Source organism: Argiope bruennichi, chromosome 10 (assembly GCF_947563725.1).
Source record: "Argiope bruennichi chromosome 10, qqArgBrue1.1, whole genome shotgun sequence".
NCBI classification, from domain to species: domain Eukaryota; kingdom Metazoa; phylum Arthropoda; class Arachnida; order Araneae; family Araneidae; genus Argiope; species Argiope bruennichi.
The window spans coordinates 100,093,168-100,117,256 of record NC_079160.1 but is presented as its reverse complement, the minus strand read 5'-3'; the positions used below and the strand labels follow the sequence as shown (position 1 = coordinate 100,117,256).

Here is a 24,089-nt window from a genome sequence, read left to right as displayed (position 1 = left end):
GTCTGTCTGTCCACGTATAAGCAAGCATAATAATTTCAAAATTCAAAGATCTCGGTGGATCAAATTTGGTACGTGATCATAGCATCTTAAATATCTTTTTATGCCAAATTATGAAAGAAATTTGTCAATGGGTTGTCTGTTTCTATAAATATATGCAAGTAAACGTAGTAACTCAAAAACATAATGACTCGGGTAAACAAACTTATTGTCAAAATAATAATTCTGTCATATTTTGGTTTCAGTCGGAGAAAAAATAACATTAGAAATGCCTACATGGTTTTCTTCTATGAAAAACAAAAGGCTGTTGTGCGAGATTCTTAAAATTCGGCCTTGCCCAAGATTCACAATTTTTAGGAGAGGAGAGGGGAGGGGATAATATCTCTCTTAAGAAATATGCAGAATTTATGGATATTATTTTCCCTATCAATAGGCTTGGTATGCGCCTGCGGTCAACTACCAGTGTCATGGGCTGTAGCTGCTTCAAAAGTGCGAGAGAACACTGAAAAAATAATTACATAATATATTTTTCTGAGCTTTATTACATAATAAAAATGCATTAAATTTTTTAAAAATACAAAATGAATTCAGTTTTTTAAATACAAAATTCCTTTGAATAAATATGACATTCTCAAAAACAAGTGGTTATTTAAGCGAGCCCGATGGGTCAAAACATTAAAACTATGAGAAAACATTAATTAAAAATCACAATAACGAGAATCATTTTTTCCTAACAACCAACTCGAGTATTTTGCCATAATGAAATGGGAGACCCGTATTGGTGCGCCCATTTCTCTCAATCGCATGTTTCACTATTTCGTTCTTGAAGTCTTCTTTGTGTTCCTGCGGAATATAAGGTAATAAAACACAGATAGAAGAGAAGAAATCTGAAATAAAAAAGTATGATAATTTAATGGAGAACATCAACATTATACTGTTAAGCTTAATTTACACATGCCATTTGAATTCTGCAATTCAAATGGCGCGCATGTGTAAGAACCAGTAATTATAAATTGCATTATTATTGCTGTACAATTTCTGCACAAAATATTAAAAAAAGGTGCTATTTAACATTAATATATATTATTCAGATATTTATATATATAGGGAGCGCAGTTACATTCCTTATTCTATTTCCTCCTGAACTATAGCATCTATAACAATGAAAATAGTGTTTAGGTATAGTAAAACAGCCGTATGCTCGGTGAGCTCACCTGTTGTGCCATCTGGCGGCAAACTTTGGAATTTGCGTTCTTATCTCAAAAACCATACAAGACAAAGGGAGGGGAAAATGACAGTTTACGACCTTATCGATTTAATACAAAAAGACCAAATGCTAAAAACAAGACGTCCAAAATTCATATTTTTTGTTCTCATTGTCAGAAATTATGACGTCACATGGATAAAACGAGAACATGTTTTTTTGGGGGGGCAAAAAAATTTACCTAATCTACTTTTCCTTTAGGAATAACTCAAGAATACGTGACCTTTCTGTCTACATCACAGAACATTTAATGGCATATTACTGTTGTTTGCACTAGAATGCCAATTGGTATTCTAAAAAACCTGGAAAATTCATATGATTGTTCAGACCTGAATAGTAGATGACGGAGAGCAATTTTAAACAACGAAAATAAAGGATGTCCTTTCTTTTATTTCGTTTTCAACATGTTTTAAGATGTCATTATCAGAAATCGCAAATTGTGCATTTTGAGTATTTTATCCTAAACATTAATATGCATCGGGTGACTTCTGTTCCAAATAAAAAAAACGCTCTACAATTTTGCAATTCACATTATCTTCCTAGTTTGTATCGTTTTCTATAAAGACACGCTAATTCAATACTTTCCCCACTAGATGGCGCTGTAAATTGTCTCACTACGCAGTGCAAATCTGTTTTATTTTGCTTCTTTTCATGACAAAGATGACATTTCGCTTCTATTTTTTAAATCTATAGGCGCCATACTGGCATATGCTGTTACTGGCTCTGGAATTAATTCTGAAATTAAAAGCATATTTCTTTCAGAATTTAGAGAAAAATTGAGGTAGGATTTAACAAATTACCCAGATGAAAACTAACATACAATCATTTAATTTTTTTCACTACAAATAACGAACGAGAAGCGGAGAAGCATTTTGATTGCTTTGTTTTAGAATTGTTAACACTGCAAAAATTTATAATATTGACGAACCTTTAATATTAATTGCAAATATTTCCTCGTCAATTCACATTGTTTTGAGATGGATAAAGAAATATACAACTCAAGTAAAATAAATGTGAAGCAAAGCATTTAATTTCATAGAAGTCAACTCAATGCAGTTGATTAATTATATTCAGTTTGAAAGAGAATATGTCAGAAGAATTTTTATTCTGCTAATTTCTTTCAAATCTCACTATTGTTGATAAGAAAATTAAATAGCTTATGACTGGGCATGAGGATTGAAAAAAAAAAAAAAATTAAAAAAACTAATATTAAATTGAAAAAAAAATGTCTAGGAATATAGGTTGATGACTTATGTTGTATAATAGGTTGTAGTGGAATTTTCTCCCAATTATTTTTTTAAAGCTACACCAAATGCAAAGTTTTTACATCATGAAACAAAAGCCACCAAAACAATGCTCACTGGATTAAAGTCTGTTTTCTACTAATCTCTGAAGGTAACAAATTTATTACATGTTGGGCATTTATTTCAGACTTTTTACAATTTTATACGATGAAGTAGCTTGTAATGACGATAAAACTGCTTTTACGTACAATAAGAATGTATTCACTTAATATTTTGAAAAACAACTGAAAACTTGAACTCTATTTTACCAGGGGGGTAAATTAAAATAACCGAGAATACTAGAATAAAAAATTAAGATCTGCTAATTTAAGACGTAGAAAAAATATCAAATAATTGCTTTTTAGCAAGTTTCATCCACAATTTCTTGTAAATTTAAGCAGTGAAACTTTGATTAGACATCCGTTTTGATTAATTCATAAAAAAAAAAAAAATCTGTTCTAAATTACGCTTTAGTTCGAGAGTGAAGAGCTTTCAGATAAATCTCGTGAATAAGTTTAAATAAGATTCTTTATGCATTGTTTGGTTAAAAAGAAGCGAATCATTTAGTATATTTCTAACAACGATAATTTTTTTTTAATGCATCATATATTCGTGACACTGGAGTTTCAGTCTTGCCATTAATTACACTAACTTTTTGGTGTCCACCTTGTTCACTAAAATTTCTGACCTTTCTGGCTGTTAAACTATTAACGCTTAATATATATAAAAATTACAGTATGTTATTTAATTACCGAAATATAAAAATGGTATCAGTTTACAAAAAAATTACTCACATAAATTAAAATATGTATATATTACCATTGAAGTGTATAATTCAGTTGTTTTATAGATTTCTTAATTATTTCATGTTATAATATACTGTACGAAATAATGGATTCTGTGCTTTAACGATACATTACGATGGCTAACCCTAATTTCATGCTGGATTAAGCTTTATGCTTTGACATCAGAATTTGATTTCAGTTACATTTCTTTCCTCAGACTGAAAGTCTGGTGATATCATGCAACCTTTTCCAAACATTGTAATAATATTTCGAAACTCCATTAATCAGTTGAGACGTAGTTATAAAAACACTCAAAGAACTTATATGAACTTTTCGTACAATAGTTTGTATACATTTGACTGTTGCCATTTAAGAATAAGTGATAAGCCAATTTTTGTGTCCCGTACATGTTAATGTATTATATGTATATTAGATATAGGACACAATTGTGACATGAATACGATTTCAAATAAAAATCTCAACGTAAAAAATTAGCTGAATCGAAATAAATCATTATTCGTTCTACTCCTCATCAACGATAAATCTTAATATTTTCTGTTATGTATTATTACTTTTATTTACTGCGTTGTGTAGCATCTCTTACTCTTTCTTTAATATTAGTACAGATGCTGTGAAAGTTTTATTAGACGAATATATCCAAATAATATAATGAATTTTAAATATTTTATTTTCTGCATCTTGTATGGAGTATTAATATTCATTGATTTTTAATATGAAAATACTTTCATGATGGAACATTATATATTTTTGTGGTACAGATTTCTTAAGGCTTCTTAAATAATTAAAAGCTGAAGGCTTGATTTGGGTTGTTAGAACTTCGAGGGAAAATGCTGATTCGGCCTTGCTATACCGAATTCAGGACTGAAATACTGCCATTATTTCATTTTAGGACCAATTATCGTGAATTCGGTCATTAAATCTTAACTATAATTAGCTGGAGATCTGTTTGAAAAATTTAATTTAGATTAGCTAAGTCTAGTGTTCTTTAGTGATAAATATCAATGCCAGAAAGAAATAATGCAAAAATTAGAAGATTATGTTCATTTTCTATGTTATGTTATTAGAAGATTATGTTCTATACTACATTAGAATTTGGCGGTCGGCACCAGATTCTAGCGACAAATCATTCAATATTAATGATTAATCTAATTAAAAATATTCTTAAATCTAATGATTTTTCGCTAGGATTCCTCGATTTTGTCGTGTTTCATTTGCGAGTATGATTTGGCAATGGATCTTCAATTTTGAGTTTCTATAAAACTATTGAATACTCTGCAAGTAAAATATATCTATTTTAGGTTTAAATTCATTTAATTTGTTATGAATCTCGTTTCCTATAATTTCGCCCGTAAAAAGAAAAAAAAAATCTATTTCTACTAATAATAAAAAAATACGTGTGTGCTGATTCTATAAGATAAATCATTGACCTAGAACTGCACAACTTGGGAATGAAAATGTTCACCTGGCGAAGATTTAAAAATTTTTTTTTATTATAATTTTAATAAAATGAAAAATCAAGAGATTTCGGCATTTTTTCAAAATAGAATCTAAAAATATTTCGTAAAATGATTTTAAATTTAAAGATTTTTTTTTAAAATGGAGTTTTTTTTGTTTTATAATTTTTTCTTAATTTTAGCAATTTCTTTAAAAAAATCTTATTCTTTTGCATTATTTACATCATTTTCTTTGCAACGGAAATCAAACCATTTTCATTACACATTCAAATATTTGATGTTTATTAAATAATTATAATTAAGTATTCATTAATGCATTCTGATGAAAGTATTGTTTATTCTGTGAATATTTTCATAATTTTTGGCATCGTCATTTTATTTTATTCAGCATTTTTCAGAAGCTAAACAAACTACCTTCAGATACTAAGCTCATTAAAAAAAATGAAACCGATGTACAAAATAATCGTACTAGTTATTCTTTTATTTTTTTAAAATCAATATAACTTGCGTTTGGTTATGCTAATTCATACAAATATATTGTACTTCAAAAATCATCATCAGGAGTTAAGGCATTCAATTTCTTTATGCTAAATAAAATAGACGTGAATGATTTTCATGCGGTTTCGGCACGTCATGCCCAATAAGACTGTTCATGCATACAAAAAGCAGAACAGGCGCAAGACTACTGAAATGGGCTATTTGAAGTTAAAAAGTACTTTGCTGAAGGAACCATGTGCTCCCGAGTGTAAATAATAAGTATATATTTATTATTTATATATAATAAATATATAAATAATAAAATATTTAACTGAAATGAAATACGAGTATCTCAAGCGAACCCTGCTGATTGTTAAAGGTAACTAGTATTTTATATTTAAAATCAGAAAGAGCCTCAGAAGTGGGAGTAGAAATTAAATACTAATTTAGCAAACACGTTAGCCCCACCATCCTCAAAAATGATAAACTTGACGAATGAATTTATTTGAAAGAGTTTGGGGAAATTTTTTATGTCCTGGAAATTCGAGGTGCATATTAAATCTTAGGGACTATCAAAATCTTACTATTCGAATCATGGATAAAATTTACGATTTCCCTTTGTTTAATAATAAAACAAAGAATAGAGTTTTACTTTTATAACTTTCATCATCAGGATATACATCCCTTTTCTCTTCTTTCTCACAATGTAGAACTTCAAATCCTATTTCTTCCATTAATTTCTTGTAATAAGAGGCATCATATTTATAGTGATGTGAATCTGGAATTCTATTATCATGACCCTATAAAAATAAAATAAAGATATAAAGTTCTGAAACCTAAAAAAAAAAAAAAAAAAAAAAAAAAAGGAATTTAATAAGATTTTTTAGAAGAGATTAGCCTTACTTTGAGATACTGACCCCACTTCGAACTATTTTGCAATTCCTCAGTTGCTTCATAGAATGTTGCCTCTAATACAAAGAAAAATGCCGCTTCTCCGCCAGAAACAAGGAGCCTATAAATGTTCTGAAATCCAGGTTTCTGGTTTCTCACCCAATGGAAACAATGAATGGATACCACTTTAGTTATTTTCGCTTCCCACTGCTCAACAGTAGACCTAGGAACAACAACAACGTCACTATTAGAATGAGTTTGATTTGTTAGTAACACTGATCCCACAAGCACTTTGCATGTACATTTTACAGATCACAATTTCGATGAATTAAAATATATTGTTACGAAATTTCCGGGTTCGTTTGGATAGTGGGAGTTATATGGCGTGGAGAACGCTCAATCAGCAAGCGGCAGTAGAAAATAAAACAACGACGTTTATTTACACGAAGACACACAGGACAGCACAAAGACGACAACTATATACAGCACAAAATACGATTATCTTCAGCCGAGACGTGCAGCATACAACCAGACTCTACTGCAGGCAGCAGCGCACAGCTTAGTTCAGCACTAGCTTCACTCCGTCGCTGCTCCGCTTATCTCTGGAAGGCCAGTTCTTTATCGTTGATTCCGACTACTCTCTCTAGCAGCTGCGGCCGCCTCCTTTTATAGGTCTCAGGAGGCGGGGCTAGAAGCCTCTCAAATAATCAGGAACGTTCGAGGCGTATCTCGGTTCCTACTGGACGGAGCGGGAAAATTCTCGATGTTTCGGGTATAATCTATTTTGGCGCCAAAGTCACCAAATTCGTCACCAAGTCGCCAAATGGTCGCCAAGCTCTGGAACCTCCGACGCGACACCGGACTCCGTCCAATACAGATGACTGTAAAACATTCTTTCCGATGGTGGAACCAACTATGCTGGGAAGCAGCATTACAGATTCGTAACAATATATTTTTTTGATTCAATGAAACAAATGTTGAAAGGGAGATTCTTGTATAGAAAATACTGGAATATGCATAAAAGTAAAACACAGTTTGTAAAAATACACTTTTTTTTTTTTTTTTTACTTTCTTGTACAGAGAAAACATTGGATTTAAATGCACAACCGATAAGATCTTAGTTCCAGTATTAATAACTAAGAAAAACAGTTTTTTCCTTCAATATAAATGAAAAAAAATAAATCAAACGATAAATTCGTACTTTATAATCATAAAACATTACTGTTTGCATTTTATTGAAATAAGAATATTAGCAAACGATAGTTAATTTTTCAAATATGTTTATAATGTAGAGATAAATTTTCAGTTCGTGCCAACTAATACAAACTTTTGGCACTTGTAAAAAAAAAAAATAACCTTTAAGGATTTTCAATAATATAAATTTTGCAACATGCCAAGATTTGCATATTATTTTTATAATATTTGTATTTTGATTTTTTATGCAAAAAATACAGAATTGTTCGATAGCAATAAAAACATTACCTATGGTTGCTTCGTTAAGTAATATTTCATTTTTACATTTTCGTATATAATCTAATCTATAGAGAAAGCACTGTATTCGTCAAAATATTCAAACTGGAGATTTTATCGAATCTCGATGTTTTAGATCTCCCCGATTTCGAAGAATATATTTTTGGTATTGTGCCTGTTTTTGACAAAGATAACTCAAAAATGCTTTGAGTTAGGAGGATGAAATTTGGTATTGATCTTTAAACCAAATTTGTAGATTTCTATGAAATTTTGAGCGAAATCTATTCTGAAGAAATCTGTTCAGGACGTCCGGATATAAGTTAACACGATAATACAAAACAGAGGGATAACATTTAGTACATAAATTTAATATCTAAAGTGGATATATTCATCAAATTTTGGAAAATGATCAAAGGCTTGACCATCTGCCGGACTGTACTTTCACAAACCATAAAAATGTGATAATTCAGAAGCGCAGTGTTCTAACTGTATAAAATTTGGTAGGTGATTTTGTGACTATAATTGGAATTCTGTATAAAATTTTGATTTCATTGGAGGGGAAACAATGCAGTTAAAACACAAATTTGATTTTCGGGAATTTATTACTAAATTTCAGGGATTACTCGTCAAGAGTCATACAGTAGATTTAGTAAAAATATTAAGAAAGATCTACTTATTGTAGCTATCATTGCCAGTACCAACACATTAGCAGTTTTATCAAAGGTCTTCAATTTTATACGGAAGAAAATTCTCTCTAATAAAGGATCCATGTCGGAAAGAATCGGAGAAATCACTCGCGATTGAGATGCAGAAATAATTTTTTTTACTAATTTGTCTTAAATTTATAGTTTATTGTTATTATAAGTATTATGAAGCTTTCCATCCCCCCCTCACTATTCGATAACAGAATTGCACCCAATAAAAAATTTCAGTTAATTAGTTTCTAAAAAAAAAAAAAAATCTTATGGAATCTTAATGGAAAATATGAAAGTCTACATTTTTTCAGTGAGTACAAAACTGATTGCAAAAACAAACATAAAACAAGTTGAATTCAAGTAAGTATAAAATACAAGCTCAAATTCAAAAAACTGAGGGAACTAGTTAAATAGGAAACGGAGACTGAAATAAAGCTAAGAAAGTTTTCGGGTTTTAATATCAATTAGAAAAAAAAATTAAAGGAAAAATAGAAAGGGAAATGTACAGCTTTGGTATTTATTAAGAATTCTAATAAATGATCGTGATTCAGAAAACACAGTTAGAAAGTAGAAAATAAGCTGGGAAAATTCATTAGTGACTCGGATTTTTATAAGAATAAACACTTGAAAGTGCAAGACATTTTGAATTTGATATGTTTATTTATCAAAAGAGAAAAAGAAATTAAATGTTCCAGAGTTTTTCGGAACTCATGGAGTATTGAAAAGGCAAGTCTTATTTATTTCGATCCTTTTAGGAACTTCCAAGTGCTATCAAAAAATACTGGAACAACCTTCTTACTTAGCCTGCAAGGGACTCCAGTTTTGTAACTGATTTAGTGGAAAGGTTTTATAGGGAGAAAAGAAACAATGACTGATATAAAAAAAAGTATCAATACAAGATTAATTGGCAATAGATTGATAAAAAATAATGAATATTTAGAATTCTATATTTTCAAAACGTGATAAATCATTTGTTTTGAATAAAATGTAGGAGAGATCAGAATTAACAGCAATGATTTTTTTTAAAAAATTCTTATACTTTTAAATATATCTAAGATTTCCTGATTATTACTATTTTAATAGTTTAATTATTCATTCACAATATGCATAAAAATATTTAGCGATTTCCTTGAATTTATCACCATAAATATTTTTTCAAAAGTTGGCCAAGTTGTAACAGTCGACCTAATATGGGGAAAGCTGTAACAGTAAAAAAGCAATATTTACCATTATTTCATTAATTAAAACTGAGCATCTTTGTTTACCCAGATTATGGACGATTTATGTTAAATGATTGTGGAATGCATTATTAAAAAAATCATATTTGATACAACTGGAAAATGTGAATTCAATTTAATCAAATTATTGCAAATTAAATTAAATACATATTACAAAATAAACGTGTAAATAAAAATCGTACTAAGGAGCAAAAAATCTTACTAATGACTGATTGCTTTGAGTTCGAATTTCATCATAACATTTACGGATTGTGTTTTAAATTGAGTTAAAAAAAACATTACAATTAAGCAAAAAATAATTGTAAGGATCAATTGACATCAATAAAAAAGCAATTTTTGAATACTAAGATAATACAACGACCATTTTTTAAAGGTTTGTTTTAATACGTTTGTGTATTAATTTCTATAACTGAGTCATAGGCGATAACCCATCTGGCGGCGTTAAAACTTATTTTTGATTTCGATTAAACTTCCGATAGAAGTTTATTTCTTGATTTCTTCTATATCTTCTTTCCACAAAATGAATGAACTTTTTGGTGATTCGGCGAACCTTCTCTAGAACAATTCTAATAATATTTTACTGCTCCATTAGCGAAGCATTGAATTAAGTGCTTTTGTACGAAAGGTCAATGAAGCAGTTTGAAAACGTTTGTATAACAATTTATTTACATTTGGCTGTTGCAATTCGAGAATAAGTTATAAAAATTATTTCTGTGCCTCGTACGTTATATATGATAGATAGATGCACAAAATGTTTGGTAATCATTATGACTTGGCACAGGAAAAAAAACACCTTAGCAAGTGATTTATAGAATAATAAAAGTAAAATAACAAACTGACATAAAAGTCAGTCTGGATCAGAGCTGCTGTTAATGGAAGCAAATGATGAAGTGTTTTCCATCACTTATATTTTGTACCCAAGTTTTGCAAATTAAATATTGAACCCATTTTCTTTCCTGAAAACTGCAGGCCGTGGTGGTTTGTTAGTAATATCTTGATTCAGGAGCCGGAGAGTTCTGAGGAGCTGGTTCGAAACCCGATTTCCATCTCCGGGTCACGAGTTCCTTGATCAAGACCACTATAACATCACGATCCAGCCCATTTATGTCTAGTTCTTAAAACTCAGGATCCGAATCCATTGTTCTCAAATCTCGATGTTAAATCTCTGCACATTTTAGGCTTTAATTAATTACAGTTTTTATTTGCCACGACTTGAAATGATTAAAAAATGTTCTCCAAAATATCTGAGAAAAAAAAGTTGCAAAATTAACATTAGCTGAAATTTATTTTGTTTGATTCATAATTCGAAAAGATTCAATTATTCTAATGATCAAATATAATTGGGTGCAAAATCTATTAATAGTTTAGTTAGGTTATATTAACGTCCCATTTTAAAAGCAACGCTAGGGCTGTTTTGGGACAGACCTCGTAATTTTGAACCGCTGTCAGATGAGGACGACAGCTGAGCTGGCAACCCCCTCTCCACATCACACCACACCAGCGGGAGGACGTTTGACCCGAATGGTTTTAACGTGCACCAGACTCGCTTACATGATGGTTCTTCAGTGGAATCGGGTCTCGAACCCGAAACCCTCCAGTTCCGAAGCCAAGACCTTACCATCAGGCCACAGCGGCCATTTCTATTTAAAATTTAATATGCTGTTTATAATGCTATATTTCCTATTTTAAAATTTAAAACGTTTTATAAATGATAAAAGTATCAGATGTTTAAATAAGGCTTAATATCTACAAAAATGAACCAAACATTCCATAGAATATTTTTCCTTCTTGATGTAATAGGATTCTTATATTTAAAATAAAACGATCGTATCTACAAGTTAATGATTTAAATTATTTAAAAGAAAATTACAAATTAAAACTATTAATAAAACAAATAGTTATAGAAAGAAAAAAAAAAAATGTATTTCTAAAAATTAAGGATTCCTTCCGAATGTTAGGAATGAAATGTTTGAAATAATTATTTAAAGCAGAGGTTCTCGAACTTTTAAATTTTGTGACCCACTATTTAGAAAAGGAATCTAAAATGATCCATTTCATTTTCTGCATATTGATTTTTTTAAATAGACAAATAGGGCATGGTCTTTCTGAAAAAAGTTTTATGAATTGTTAAAGAACTTTTGTGAAGGTAAAAACATTAAATAAACGAAGATTTTAATCCGATTTCAGATTTTTGAAAATTTGTGTAAAGATGCATTTACATTCAATATCTGGTCGCAAACCACCAGAAATTGACTTATGATTCAATAGTAGGTCTTAATCCCCAGATAGAAAATTCCTGATTTAAAGAATAGCATTTATTAAAAATAAAATAATTTCAGAAAGAAAAAAAAATTTTTACGAGATTTTTATCATACTTTCGAATTATTTAGTAATTTTATTTTTTTCCTCTCATTAATGAATATATATTTCATTAATTTCCACATTTTAATAAAAATCGTTTGCTCTAATTTCTTAAAGTTGTTTTGTTTTATTTTAAAATTTGGCATTGCATGTTCGGTCTTCAACTGCTTAGCATAATTCTTGCTATTTTCTTTGCAAAATATATGAAAATAAGTAGAACAAAATTTTTTAACAAATAAATGATGAAGTAATGACGGATTATCACCGATAAGGGATTCTAAAATAAAAGAGTAAGTAATAAACATTATTAAATGGATATAAATTGAATGGATTATATTTTTAATATCTTCTTTCCATTTCGGCACGATATTTCTCTTGTAATTTTCTCAGTATTTTTACCTCAAATGTGGAAGTCAGATTCTTGCTTCCAAGTCTAATGAAGATATAGAACTAATTTCAAATATGGCTAAGGTTGTAAGACTAAATGTCGCTCTAAAAATGTTCCGAAACTTTGAGAATATTTTCATAATTGTAATGTATATTTAGCTATATTAGCTATGTAATGTATATTTTATTAGAAGCTTATTTTAGATTCCTGAGGTTAGCAATACAATGCAACTTAATTAGTTTTAATAATGTATATTTGCACTGTCAGTATTACAACAAGTACATACCATTCTGTAACATCAACTACTATATATTCAATTGCATTCTTTTGTCTTGCGACTTTATATCGAACATTACGTCCAATGCGATTATCTTTTGGTACTTGTGAAAGACTTCAAAGATTTTGAATAATATAAACATTTGCAACGAACCTATATTTGGATATTTTTGTAATATTTGCATTTTAATATTTTTGCAATAAATACCAAATTTTTCGATATTACTTATGGAGCTACAGTATGTAATATTTCATTTTTGCATTTTCGTATATAAACTATAGAGAAAATACTGCAATAGTAAAAATATTTGAACTCTGGATTTTGCCAAATTTCAAATCTTCCCTCGTTCGAAAATAAAATGTTCCAAAACTTTCAAAACATTTTCCTAATTGAGGTATAATGAACAGAAGCTTGTTTTGATTTCTGAGGTTACTAAAACAATGTAATTTAATTAGCTTTAATACTATACATTTACATTATCAATACCACAACAAATACATACCATTCTGTAATATCAGCCACTACATATTCAATTTGAGGATGGGCATTCTTTTGTCTTGCGATATCTATCATATCAGGCATTGCGTCCAATGCGATTATTTTTTCTGCTTTGGAAAAGAAAGGCAGGATGACTTCTTTTGTAGTTCCACCAGGTCCACAGCCGACATCCATGACGATCTCATTTCTATCGCTTTTGTTCAAGCCTAACTCTGTCAATTTACCCTTGAAGAAATCAATTACAGTTTCTATAGGGGAATGCCACTGTGTATAATCCTTGGGGTGAAGTTTTAAGCTCATTCTGAAAGATAAAAATGTCTTATAAGTCATGCACTTAATGATTTCTAATCTAAATACTTCATATTTTACATTCATATTCATAGCCTTCCGAGAATAAATACGTAATAAAGTTTCTTTATCTTACATCGCTAAAATATTTAGAACTTATGCTTAATGTATGCTGTTAAAGATATTTACCATTATAGTTGATCAGTTTTGCCAGTAATGGAAATATCAAAGATGTGCTCAATTTCCGCAGATACCAATTTTATTATCAAATTTTACACAAAAGTGCAAGAAAGTTTACTCACTTGATTATTCAGTTTTCTCCACACTTCAATTAAATAGCTAAATGTTTTAACAATGCAACCTCGTTTTCTTCAACCTGGAATCCATAAGACATTCGAAGGAACTGATTTATTTTTACATTTCCAGCGCTTAGTCAGAGATTTTCAGATCATGCCAATAATTGCCAAGCTCTATTACACATAAGATGCCAACATTTTGCCAATATGGTTGCATTCCCAGTTAACTTGGCGGGATTATGCCAAACCATTAAGCTCCATTATACATAAGGTACCAAGATTTCCCCAAGGCGGGTGGCATTTTTTGGCGATTTATAGCGAGGGCCGAAAACATATACTCAGTTGAATTTTTTTCATCCAGTTAAAACAAAGAATAAGGAAATAAATGATTTAGAAAATTTAAAAGTATAATAATTCAATTCATACATAATACAGGACAATTTAGTTAAAAAATAAGCAATTTTTAGTGAATTAGATATTTTCGTGATTATAGTCATCGGTACTTAATTTCCTGTATATCCTTATTTCCTTAATTTCCTGTATTTCTGATGTCAGAAGTTATAACATATGGATGCATAGATTTTTAATTTAATCCATTGATTGTTAATTTTTTTTTGAAAATTTTGACCGGATAAGTTATATATATGTATGCACAAAAAGTTTGGTAGCAGTATAATTATATTCAGTTTATATTCTGTTTTGAATATATTTGATACTTTTGAAGAAGTTCCAAAGAGGTATCGTTATAAAATGATCAATAAAATCATTTCAATAAAAGATAAATAGTAACTGCATTACCAAAACACATGTTACTTTTAAATAAAAAATAAAATATTAACAGATCGTTACCTCTAAAATACTTATGTAAGATATTTCATTATAATATAAAATCAATTGAAATCAATCAATGAATTTTTGACATTTAAAAAAATCAAAACCAATTCTAAAACTGATATAATTTCTTATATTTTTAAAAATGTTGTACAAATTGTTTCTCCATGCAATGACGATTTGATGTTTTTAGGCCCTGAATAACTTAAGTAATTTATTTAAGAAATAATTAGAGAAAAGAACTCGTGTGGAATTTGCAAACAGGATTTTTAAATATGAATTAAAAATTTCAATTTGCATTTAATAGAGCGTAGAATTATGTAAGAGGGTATATGTTATTCAAAAATCGGACGACATTTGATGTACTGAATGTTAAAATTTGTCACAGGCAGGTTATAGATTACAGATATCATTTTAAAGTTATGTTGGAAATTAATGTTTAATTAAAAAGTTATTATCTAATTCTTAAAATTTTTTTATAAATATTACTGACGGAAATAATGAAATTTAATACAAATTTGTATCATTTTTCTGATTTTTTAAAAACTTTTTAAAGCAATTTGTCTTTTATACATTACTGAGAATATGAAAATGAATGAATTGATATTAAGATTTCCATAAGCTCAAAATTTCATATTGCTATATGTTTCTTTATTTTTTGCCTTTTACGTGGGTGTTTTTATTATTTATTTACTTATTTTTACCTTTTTCTTCTTACTGGACTCTTTTTTTTTGCTTTAATAATTTTTCTTTTTTCTTTTCAGAAATCAAGAATCATAAATTACATTGGTGTAACAGAAATTTTGAAAGCAATGTTTTAGAACTCTTATTTATAATACCCGAGGAAGTAACATTTTCAAATAATTAAAATGAAAGATTTAATATGAAATATAAAGTATTTAGAGAGATTCTAATTAATAAACTGATGCATAAAATGAATCACTTATTCAGTCTCCACTCTTTTTTACAGCTTTTCGCCATTTAAGAATTTCACAATTTCTGTCAAAATACAATAGAACCCCATATAATGCATTTACATTTATCAAAAATCTCTCTTCACTTTGTATATAGAATGGAATCTATATATGTCAAACAAAAATCTTTCTCGACACTGGAAATTATTAATTGCATTCTTAAAGATGCAGTGCAGGTTTATACTGATGGTAGTCGTACAGCAGATCGTACTGCCAGTGGAATTTATATTAGGAACCCTCATCTTGACTACAATAAAGCAACGCAACCCTGACATTTACTCTGTCTTTATCAGTGAGTTAATTACTATTAATGCAGGGTTTGATGTTATCATATCTTATGATCGTGATTTTAGGGAACTGGATTTTATCGAACAGTCGCAGTACTACAAAAGACTAGTGGCTGGTACTCTGCAAACAATGAAACCAGCGTATCTATTCTGCTCAAACTGAGGAGGATCTCTCAGAACCACGACTTCCACCTCCAATGAATCCCATCACACGTAAATCTTAGTGATAATGTGGTCACTGATAGATTGGCCAAAAAGGATCAATTTAATATGACGTATTCCACCTGCGTACCCCTGTACACGGGAACATCCCCTGGCATTCTGATGGAAATCAAATGTGACCGTGGCTCCCAGACTGCTCTGGCTAACTAAAAAGTGGCCACTTTAAGTGTCTTTCCTTTGAAAATGGTAGAAATATCCATCCCAATTGTAAAAAATGCTGTGACCATCCAGCTTCACCGGATTACATTCCGGTTTGCATCGACCTTTCTAAGGGATACTTAACATCCGATCCCCTTATTATTATAGATTTTATGGTAGTCAACAGCCTACTGGAGCTGATGTGACTTATGTCAGATCTTTTGAGAATAAACAATAACAATTCAAATTTTCTCATTAATTTTTGTATATCTATTACAGTTAAAAAGCGACAACTGATTTCGTCCAAGAAAAGAAGAAGAAATTACCTCATCGATTGTAGTGATTCTAAAAAATCGCACTGCTTGTTTGGATAGAGATAGTGATTTATTTTCATTCCACTTAGCTAATTCTTTGGTCATTTTGTATCATTTTTATCTTTCATATTTATATTTTTTCCATTCCAGTTTAAATAAAAATTGCTTAACATAAATGTACTTATTAATCTTTAATGAATGCAAGCCTAATTTACCTCTTAAAAATCTTTATTTTATGATAGTTTATCTGACAAAATGCGCCATCTTCGTTTTTATATAGATCGTACGCCTGTTGGAAGATTAGAAATGTAAATAGAAGCTCAGCGTAATAAAAGATGTAGAAAGCTAGATAAAAAAAAAAATCATGATGCAGCAAAATAGTATGGAATTTCGACAACAGTGGTTTCAACAATTTTGAAAATATTGTTATTTGAACCTTTTTACTTTCTAGTATATGCAATATGTAAATATAAAGTCTTGTAATTTAAAAAAACACTCGAATTTGAGATTTCGATAATTCTCCACGCTTCGGACTTACCTGCGACCGAAAAACAAATATTTGGAATTATGTCTGTTTGTCGCTCTTCAGAACCTACGGGCATGTTAACTCAAAAATGCTTTGACTTAGCAAGATGAAATTTGCTATATAGATTTTACACTGAATTTTTTGATTTATATTGTATTTCTAGAACGAAATCCTTTCAGAGAAAGTCTGTTTGCCCGGTTATACAAGAAAAATCGCATACGACAACTACAAAAAGCAAAGAGCCAGATAGATAAAAATTGGTCATTAAGTTCAGCATCTATTTTGTATATTCCTGCCAAATTTGAATCCAAATCTGTCAAAAGATGGCCTATCTATCTTTTTCATGCATGCAAACACGATAACTCATAAATTAAATCTGGAAATTAATTTTAGCATCTAGTGTATAGAACAGTAACAAATTAGGAACGAAGTCTGTCGAAGGATTGATCGTTTTACAGGTTTGCACTTTCTCATGCATCTAATCGCGATGGCTCAAAAGCGTAATGATTCAGATAAAAGTAATTTGGTAAGTGATGTTGTGACTGCAATGATAGTTCTATGTCGAATTTTGATTTCAATCGGTTGGAAAAAAAAGGTGCCCAAAATACAGGGTGATCAAGAAATAACAGGAGATGTTCGGAGCCCTGTTAGCGTGTTATGTACTAGACGAAATATAACAAAATTTGGCCACCATACACATTAAAGTATACGGTTTCGATTTATCAAGATGAAAAAAATTAGTACCAAAAAATGCCGATAGGGGAAATCATGACGCTGCAAGCACATAATGTATGGAAAAAGAATGCATAACTGCCAATGAAAACAGTAAATAGCAACACATCAAATGCCAATGAAAAACGTTTATTATAGCAACTTACAAATTTGGCTCAAGGTGATCACCAACTTGATGTTCCAATAACTGCATGCGGAACACGAGGGTTTCGACAGGGACTTGCAGCATATCGGCATTTATTCATCTGGCATGTAACGTTATTTGATCTTTTAAAGTAGGAATGTCAGGAACATGTCCTTGATACACAACGACTTTCAAGTGAACCTGAACCACACCACAACCAAAAATTGCCAAGATTTAGATCAGTGTCATCAGTTAATGGGTGTTATGTTATACGGATAACATTTCAGGATCTTACGCAATATTTTCTGTCCCGTCGAGTACGGGATATATATTTGTCGTGATATTTAACGTGCGCTGCTGGTACCATGCTTATTAGCTCTCACCTGATCCATAACGGCAGTTGCAACTTCTTCAACTTGTTCCTGCTTGATTTTTTTACGTTTTCGGCCTGGTTGCACACCAAGAATTCATGTTGCTTCAAATCTTTCAACCATTCTTCGTAAGTTAGTTATGTCATCGGTCCTCTACGTAACTGTTTTTACGAAGCCTTCACGAAGAGCAGCACTGGCATTTTCATCTTGGTAATAAAACAGTTTGACTAATAAGCCGCGTTGACGTAGTGGCAACGCAATCGACGGGTGAATTCTTGCAAAATGACTTAAATTCCCGCAACCCTTCCTTTTATCTTCGATGTCATGTCACAAAGTACCCGTACAAGCAAATTACATAATAAAGTTTTCGATCGCAACGCCAGGATTTCCCCTATCGATGGTTTTTGTACTATTTTTTCTTGATAAATTGAAATCGCATACTTTAATGTGTATGGCGGCTAAATTTTGTTATATTTCATCCAGTACATAACACGCTACCGGGCTCCGAACACCTGTTATTTCTTGATAACCCTGTACTTATTAGATTTTCTGGAAATTGTGTATTTATTGCATGCCACCGATTTATCGCTAAAGGATGCAAGCTAGATTCAGTGCAAGCCATAGATAGATCTTTCATCACTGTTGGTATGGTTACCAATTGGTTGGTTGCTTACCAATGGTATGCAAATAATGTATAAGCACCGGTTTTCTACACCAACATTGTGTGGCAAATTAAATCGTTGGTGGCTTTCACGGCTTTGTTGCAGGCCCACGATTTTATGCGATGTGTGTGTGTAAGGTGGGGTGGGGTCGGGTAAAATCTTTATAACAGAACATGCAAGAAAGCTTCGGGAATCCCATTCCTACTGCTTTAAAATAAATTTCTATGATCATTTATTTTTTTAAGTCTTAAAAACTTATCAATCCCTACTTACTTTTTGCTAGAAAATTATACAAAATCTGCAACAACTATTTCTATATATAATGAAATGCATCAAAAGTTTCTATGTGATGAAATTTTTTTCAACGAATCTTCAAATCTTATTCACTTTTCTCAACTTTTAAATTCCATTTTGAATAGAAAATCTTGCCCTCAAGAAAATATTGTAGTGGTCCACAGAGGCTATAATCTGAAAGTACCATTTCTAAAAAAATGCATCTTAGAGCAGGAAGAATTTCTTTCTTGAACCATTTAGTTCTTCTCAAATTCCGCTCAGCCATTTGCACCATTTTAGTGTTAAAAGACCGAATTCTATTGGCAAATCTTCTGATGGTTAATTCCTTCCTATGACGTTAACATTTGTTTACAATAGTAATTTGGCTGATTATTGATTGTTCGTATACAAACTGAACATTCCATTTTCCACCACAAATGAATCCAAACCTTCTTTTCATTCCTAATTGTTTATATACAAAGTAAACATTCCATATCCTACCACAAATACATCAAAACTTTCTTTTTATTCTTAATTGTTTGTATACAAACTGCATACTTCATATCTCAGCACAAATAAATACAAATCTTCTTTTGACATGTGATTAGGCTTATTTAGGTTTTCAACTCCTATGTTTTTGCCTAAATTCATCATAAAAATTCAAATTTCGACACTAATAAATCAGCGGAAAAAGTCTGCCAAAAACATTTTCTCATATGCCCTATTATATATATTTGCGTATGCTTCACGGCATGCCATTGGCGAACAATGATTAAGTGAATACCTATCAGTGAGTGAACTTTAGCGATTTTTTTTTGACGATTAATCACTGTGATGCAGGTAAAGCATAAGTATTGACAGAAAATAGAATGTTCATTTCGGGTGTATTTTTTTGATATATAATTATAATTGTACTCATTAAATCATACACCAAACTGCATGCCTTTAAGACATTCGTCTTTCAATTATCGGGTTTACATGCTTGGAAAAATACAGACCAACAGACTGTCATTTACTTGACGGATTTGGTTTTAAATTTGTTACATATTTGCAATTTAGATGTTAAATCTATATACTAAATTTTATCCTTCTAACTTAGTTTTGTAGTGACTTTATTAACTTATATTCTGATAGGCAGATGACAGATTTTTCTAGATGGATTTCGTTCAAAAATTGATAGAAATATGCAAAGTTGGTAAAAAAATTATATATGGAATTTTATCTATCTATCTCAAAATATTTTTGAGTTATCTTGTTTAGCGACATATATAATTCCAAATGTACTGCGGGTTACATCGAAAGACTTAAAACGGAATCATCTCTTCTCCAATGACGAATAAAAAACTTGTAAGATGAGTAAAGAACCTGAGCAAGAATCTATGATTTCGGTGTTAAAATCACATAGGGGGAAATGGAACAAGATAAAGATGTTAGCATTTAATTATTTTCAATAAATTCATTTTTTGAGGAGAATTACTTTCTTGCATTCTAATGAATGAACTTTTATTGTATTAAATATAATTTGATACATTTTTACTTTAATGCATCCATAGTTAATTTTTAATTGAAAAAAAAATGAAGCAAAAAGGTGATGCATCTTTTTTTCAATGACATTTGAAAAAGATGATACATGATGATGTCCTTGAACAGGGGAATGATGACGAATGTAATAAAAATGGATGACACCCTTATTCTTAGAAATTATAAGGCAGTAGATTATTTAATATACATTATATCTTGAATAATACAGTTGAAAAATTTAGATCGTAGTACATTGAACTGAGTCTGGGTAAGCTAATCTAAAGTTTGATTAGCTTTGTGCCATTATGAAAAGTATTTACACCACTCCATCCAGTCTTCTAAGGAAGGGTCAACATAAATATTATAATAAGCAGGGTATTATACTTTCTTTGGGAGCTGACATTATGGGAGTCTAAAGTTTGTGCTTCTTGTTTTTTTTAGAGGAATCCAATTCAATTCAGAGGAATCAATTTTTTTAAACAATTCTAGTCTGTTTCCTTTTTCTTTAAACGTTCTGGCTTCACCTTTTGTTCTACTTTCTCAATTAACATCTTTTTTCATTTATGAAATTAAGACATTTACACTTTATCTACGACTTTCTTATCTTCCGTGGTCTTTCTTTACGGAACGATTTCGTATCACAAATACTTTGTTAAAGTTTTGATTTAACAGAAGAAGCATATTGTAAAGATCATTTTTTTCAACTTTACCACAAATTCGTCAGAAGATTCGTTAGAAATTTCTATGTGTTTGTCTTTAAGTACTGCAATCTGAGCAGTAACCTTTCCACTTCGACAGTGGAAAAATCATGTTCATTGAATGTAAGGACCACCATTGATTCCCCATTCTTTGAACTATTAACAAGGTTACCGACTGTAACTACTCCAAAATGTAAGCAGTGCTCAAGAGCTTACCAACCTTTGTATCAATAGTGGTATCGTCTGGACGTGTAAATGTAACGTTATCGCAAGCTTGACTGTCATAAGTTTTTAAGGGCGGCAAAAGTGAAACATCCAGCAGCATATAAAGGCATATAAACAGAAAAGCAAAGCAATAAAAAAGCACTTGGAGAAAGATGATGAAATCACTAATTCGTTCCAATTGGCAATATTAGATAGGTTATTGCAGGTGGTTTAACAATAATAATGCATAAGGAAACTGTGATGGGGAAAGCATATAGTCTAATATATATATAACAAAGAATAATTATCTCCCCTACCAAGCCAGGAAATCTTGCATCAAAGAACTTGGAAATTACAGACAAAACAAACGACTTTCGTCTAACAAAATAGTGGCAGCGGCTTCATTCTGTTAGTTTTTAGTGCATAGCAATAGTTTTCAGTATCTAGTTTTTAGTGCATAGCAATAGTTTTCAGTATCTAGTTTTTAGTGCATAGCAATAGTTTTCAGTATCTAGTTTTTAGTGCATAGCAATAGTTTTCAGTATCTAGTTTTTAGTGCATAGCAATAGTTTTCAGTATCTAGTTTTTAGTGCATAGCAATAGTTTTCAGTATCTAGTTTTTAGTGCATAGCAATAGTTTTCAGTATCTAGTTTTTAGTGCATAGCAATAGTTTTCAGTATCTAGTTTTTAGTGCATAGCAATATAGAGTGCTAGTAGTATCGGATAGGTGGCTCTATTCATTGACGTGAATGTAAGTCAACATGTACGGTCTCCCTTACTAAAATGCACCATTCTTGCTTTGCTATTTTCTTAATTTAGGGATTTCACATACTCACGAAAAGATAGATAACAGATAGACAATTTTTTAACGGATTTGATAAAAAAAATTAGATCTAGGACTACAGTATTAATGATAAAATTATATACCAAATCTCATGCACCTAATTCATCTCGTTTCTGAAATTGTGATCTCATGCACATGAATGAACAAAGTGGCAACTTTCCGTTGATGGAACTCATCCAAAAATTAATAAATATCTACAATTTTTGTTTCAAAAATATCTACTTAATGTCATTTGTCTATTTTTTTTTCATTGTCGTGTACTCGAGTTTATTGACACAATACCAAAAACAGTTTATGGATAGAAGAGTAATGTTAAGATTCATCAAAATGTTAAATATTTTGACCATTATAGTATTATAACTCTGTAAATAAAAAGCTGGACAAAAAGAGCCACGTCATTTGATGATCAATAATTCATTAAGGAACTTATTCTAGATTTCCATTCTGGGAATAAGTTGTACCGTAACGAAGTCAGAGGATAAGTTGATCTTGAAAATGATTGTACCTAAGCGGGAGACAAGATATTAACTTTATCATTATTAAAATTCTTTTTAAACATAAGGCTGTAACTCAGTTTCCATCTTTGTCTAATTATTATTATGGATTAATTAAAAAAAAAATACAGTGACAATAAAACAGAATTCTAATAAGGAAAAATATAAATTAAGTATTATTTATATATAAATATTAACATATAATTGGAATTCAACTTACTTATTCGTATTCCACAAGATTTTCCAACTGATGACAGTTAAAAAATTATCTTTGTCTAATAATAGTCGGCTATCTCACTGAAAGAAAACTTTTTCATAAATTTTTATCACATTTATCAAAATAAAAAAACAAAAAATGTTATCAATTAACCTTTGAAAAGAGCAAGTTCAATAACAAGTTCGGTTGAACCGGAGTTTAACCCCCTTCTTCGCCAAATCACGATAACGCGCCAAAGCTGGCAACCTCCAGACTGGCAAAACTATTATCTTTTGCCTTTATTATGCGCTATGATTGGACATTGCTCCCTCGCTTTTGAACATTTCGCTAAACACGGCGAAAGACCGTTGTTGGCGAGTTGGCGATTTTTGAAAATTGCGCCAAGCAGGGGGTTAAACTCCGGTCGTGCCACAAGTTCGTCTATAAATTTTATTTCAAAATTGAGCGCATATTCTCTTATCTATTGATATAAGTTACTGCTCTCTACCCTTCAGTCATTGTGCGGTCATGCATGCATGTATGAGTTTTATCTACTGACAAAAATTGCAACTTCATGTAACTTATTATTATTTATAATACGTCATAGAACATATTTCTTTCCTTTTAATTAAAAAAAAAAAGGCTAGCGGAATACATGATGCCAAGATGGGAAAAGAAAAAGAATAAATTAGCTTTCTTTTATGCATTTGCAAATGTACTGTAATTTTCTTTCTTTAATGATAATGCATTATACATATTTTTCAATTCCTATTATTAGCTCTCTCTCTCTCTCTATATATATATATATATATCTTGTCCAAATATTCAATCGTTAATAAAATACTTTTTATTCATCTACTCAAGTTCAAATATATTTTTTTAAAACTTGTAGTGGCTGACACTTGATATTAATACAGTTTTCTCAAATATTAATTAATTAATTAAATTTATCCAATAATTTCTATATGGTCGCCAAAGTCGCCAAATCCGTCGC

The 24,089-nt window shown here is 30.5% G+C and overlaps 1 protein-coding gene across 1 annotated transcript; it reads right to left on the bottom strand.

Moving 5' to 3' along the window:
- Positions 1–534: 534 nt before the first annotated feature.
- On the bottom strand, positions 535–23,183 carry LOC129988789 (juvenile hormone acid O-methyltransferase-like). Its single transcript, XM_056097063.1, has 5 exons — positions 23,120–23,183; positions 13,104–13,400; positions 6,185–6,395; positions 5,934–6,081; positions 535–884 (listed from the first exon to the last, which is right to left on the bottom strand). The coding sequence occupies exons 2-5, from the start codon at positions 13,397–13,399 to the stop codon at positions 718–720; spliced, it is 822 nt and encodes a 273-aa protein (XP_055953038.1). The 5' UTR covers position 13,400; positions 23,120–23,183; the 3' UTR covers positions 535–717.
- Between the last annotated feature and the right edge of the window lie 906 nt (positions 23,184–24,089).